Below are 2,675 nucleotides of genomic sequence, written 5' to 3' on the forward strand. Positions count from 1 at the left end.
TGGGTATTCACCCACGAAAGCTTATGTTCCAATACATCTGTTAGTCTTAAAGGTGCCCCAGGACTCTCTGTTGCTTTTCCCTAGAAAAAGGTGCCCAACTCCCTTGGGCCCTGGGGACTCCCAGCCTCAGCCCTGAGCCAAACTCCTCCCCCTCCCGGAGTGTGTCTGACCCCCCAGTGCAGCTTTAATGTCTCTGGCTGGGGAGTTCCCAGGTCTTCCAGTGACCGGCCCTGGGGGGTGAGTGTCGGGGGCCAGGGCCTGAAATCGCCCCGAGAACCAGGTCCTGGCGACACCGGGACACGGAACCAGCCCTGTGCACAGAAGGGAGAATGAAATGTCCAGCAGTAATGACATCAAACTTCCCCTCTACACCGCTGTGGGCTGGGGCCATGTCACGGAGTGTGGGAGGACACAAGGCCCTGCACCCCCAGCTTCCTGTGATTCACCATGACTCTCAGCCAGCCAGTAAAGCAGAAGGTTTATTTAGATGACAGGAATACAGTCCAAGACAGGTCTTGCAGGCACAGACAACAGGACCCCCCTCAGGTCCATCTTGGGGTCCCAGGGGCACCACAGCCCTGTTGGGGGGTTAGAGCCCTGTCCGGGCTCCCCTCCATTACCAGCCAGCTCCTGAAACTCTCTCCCTCAGCGTCTCTCACCCTTCCTCCCCCAGCCTTTGTCCAGTTTCCCAGGCAAAGGTGTCACCTAGCTCCAACTCCCTTCCTGGGTTTTCACGTTACATGCTCAGGTATCTTCCCTCAAGGCCAGTCTCCCATCCCCCAATGCAGACCGTCCCAACCAAACTCCCCACTCAGCATTCAAAGACCACATTAAGAACAGTCCCAGTTCGTCACAGGCCATGTCCCCCTTCACAAGCTAAGTGGGGATAGGCCTGGCCACGGCTTGGATGGGATTGAAATGAGCGGGGGGGGAGCACAGTAGGGGGCGCTGTCCCCTCCCAGGCAGCGTTGACCCCAGTGCTCCAGCACGATACCAGGGGTCACTGGGCTCCCTGCACCCGCTTTCCCCTCACACCAGGGCGTCCCAGTGCCAATGTCACGGCCGGGGGCTGTGGCACCAGGGAAGAGATCAGAGATCCTGTATCCCAGGGGAGGGGCTGGTGTGGGTGCTGATGGGGACGCCTGTTTCCCCGCAGTGGATCAAGTGATCTCCCAGGCAGAGTTCTACCAGCGCACGGACCGATCCCAGCAGGAGTCCGGGGAGTTCATGTTCGAGTTGGACCAGAACGAGATCTTCCACGTGGACCTGGAGAGGAAGGCGACTGTCTGGCGCCTGCCTGACTTTGGCAAGTTCGCCAGCTTCGAGGCACAGGGCGCCCTGGGCAACATCGCCATAGACAAGCAGAACCTGGAGTTCATGATCGAGGACACCAACCACACACGGGCTGAGAACGGTGGGACATTTCCCTGCCAGGCATCGCTCCCGGGACCCTTTCCTCCCCATGCGTACCCAGTGCGAGTCCCCACTCAGCTCCCCTCCCAGCCCCTGGAGGGCTCCGGGGAGCCAGTCAGCCGGGCCAGGGCTCTGCAGGGCAGGGGGCCCGGGCAGGTCACACCCTCCAGGCTGGGGGCCCAGGGCAGCTCCTTTGCCGAGGGCTGTTCGTGGCCCCTGCCCAGCGCCAGGCCCTGTCCCTGAGGGATTCTCTCCCCTGCCCCTCGTGCCCCATGAGCCGTCAGTGCAGGGAGTTAGGACGCCCCCAGTGACGCCCCCACAGTCCTGGGGAGAGACCCTGAGCTGGAGCGTGAGCACCAGGGACTGGCTGGCTCAGGGGGCGGGGAATGGGGCACGGGGCCTTTCCCCTCTAGGGGGCGCTGGCTCCCATCCGGCCCCAGGGCAGGGACTGGCTGGCTCAGGGGGGCAGGGAATGGGGCACGGGGCCTTTCCCCTCTAGGGGGCGCCGGCTCCCATCCGGCCCCAGGGCAGGGACTGGCTGGCTTGGGGGTCAGGCAATGGGACCCACTGACCCCTGTCTCCCCAGTGCCCCCTGAGGTGACCGTGTTCCCCGAAGACCCCGTGGAGCTGGGCGAGCCCAACGTCCTGATCTGCTTCGTGGACAAGTTCTCCCCGCCCGCGCTCAGCGTGACGTGGCTGAAGAACGGGCAGGAGGTGACCGAGGGCGTCTACGAGACTGACTTCTACCCCAGCCAGGACAACTCCTTCCGCAAGTTCTCCTACCTGCCCTTCCTCCCCAGCCAGGGTGACTTCTACGACTGCCGGGTGGAGCACTGGGGGCTGCCCGAGCCCTTCACGAAGCACTGGGGTAAGGCCGGGGCGCCCGGGGACCCCGCTGGGCACAGGGCTGGGAGCCAGGACTCCTGGGTTCTATCCCAGCTCTGGGAGGGAGGGGTGGGAACAGCCCCCCTCACTCCATGCCCTGTCTCTCTCCCCCTCTCTCTCCAGAAGCCCAGGTGCCCACCCCCGTCCCCGAGACCACAGAGACCCTGGTGTGCGCCCTGGGCCTGGCCGTGGGTATCATCGGCATCATCGTGGGCACCATCCTCATCATCAAGGGCATGAAGATGAACGCCGCCCGCAACCCGCGGGGCCCCTTGTGAGTAGCCACTGCCTGGGGAGAGCACCAGCCGCACCCACAGCCCCTGGGCCCACCCAGCACCCAATGGGGAGACCCCCCCATCCGCTGTGCCCCCCCAGCC

The 2,675-nt window shown here is 64.1% G+C and overlaps 1 protein-coding gene across 1 annotated transcript in view; it reads left to right on the forward strand.

Annotated features, from left to right (window-relative positions):
* LOC112124453 (HLA class II histocompatibility antigen, DR alpha chain-like) overlaps positions 1-2,576 on the forward strand; it is a 3,460-nt gene extending 884 nt beyond the window's left edge. The window contains exons 2-4 of the mRNA XM_026647158.2: positions 1,157-1,414; positions 2,000-2,281; positions 2,422-2,576. Of these exons, the coding sequence (XP_026502943.1) occupies positions 1,157-1,414; positions 2,000-2,281; positions 2,422-2,576 (695 nt within the window). The remainder of the gene's footprint in view (positions 1-1,156; positions 1,415-1,999; positions 2,282-2,421) is intronic.
* The last annotated feature ends 99 nt before the right edge of the window (positions 2,577-2,675 follow it).

The sequence above is a fragment of the Terrapene carolina genome, unplaced genomic scaffold (genome assembly GCF_002925995.2).
Source record: "Terrapene carolina triunguis isolate 2854851 unplaced genomic scaffold, T_m_triunguis-2.0 Scaffold51384, whole genome shotgun sequence".
In the NCBI taxonomy this organism is placed as follows: Eukaryota; Metazoa; Chordata; order Testudines; family Emydidae; genus Terrapene; species Terrapene triunguis.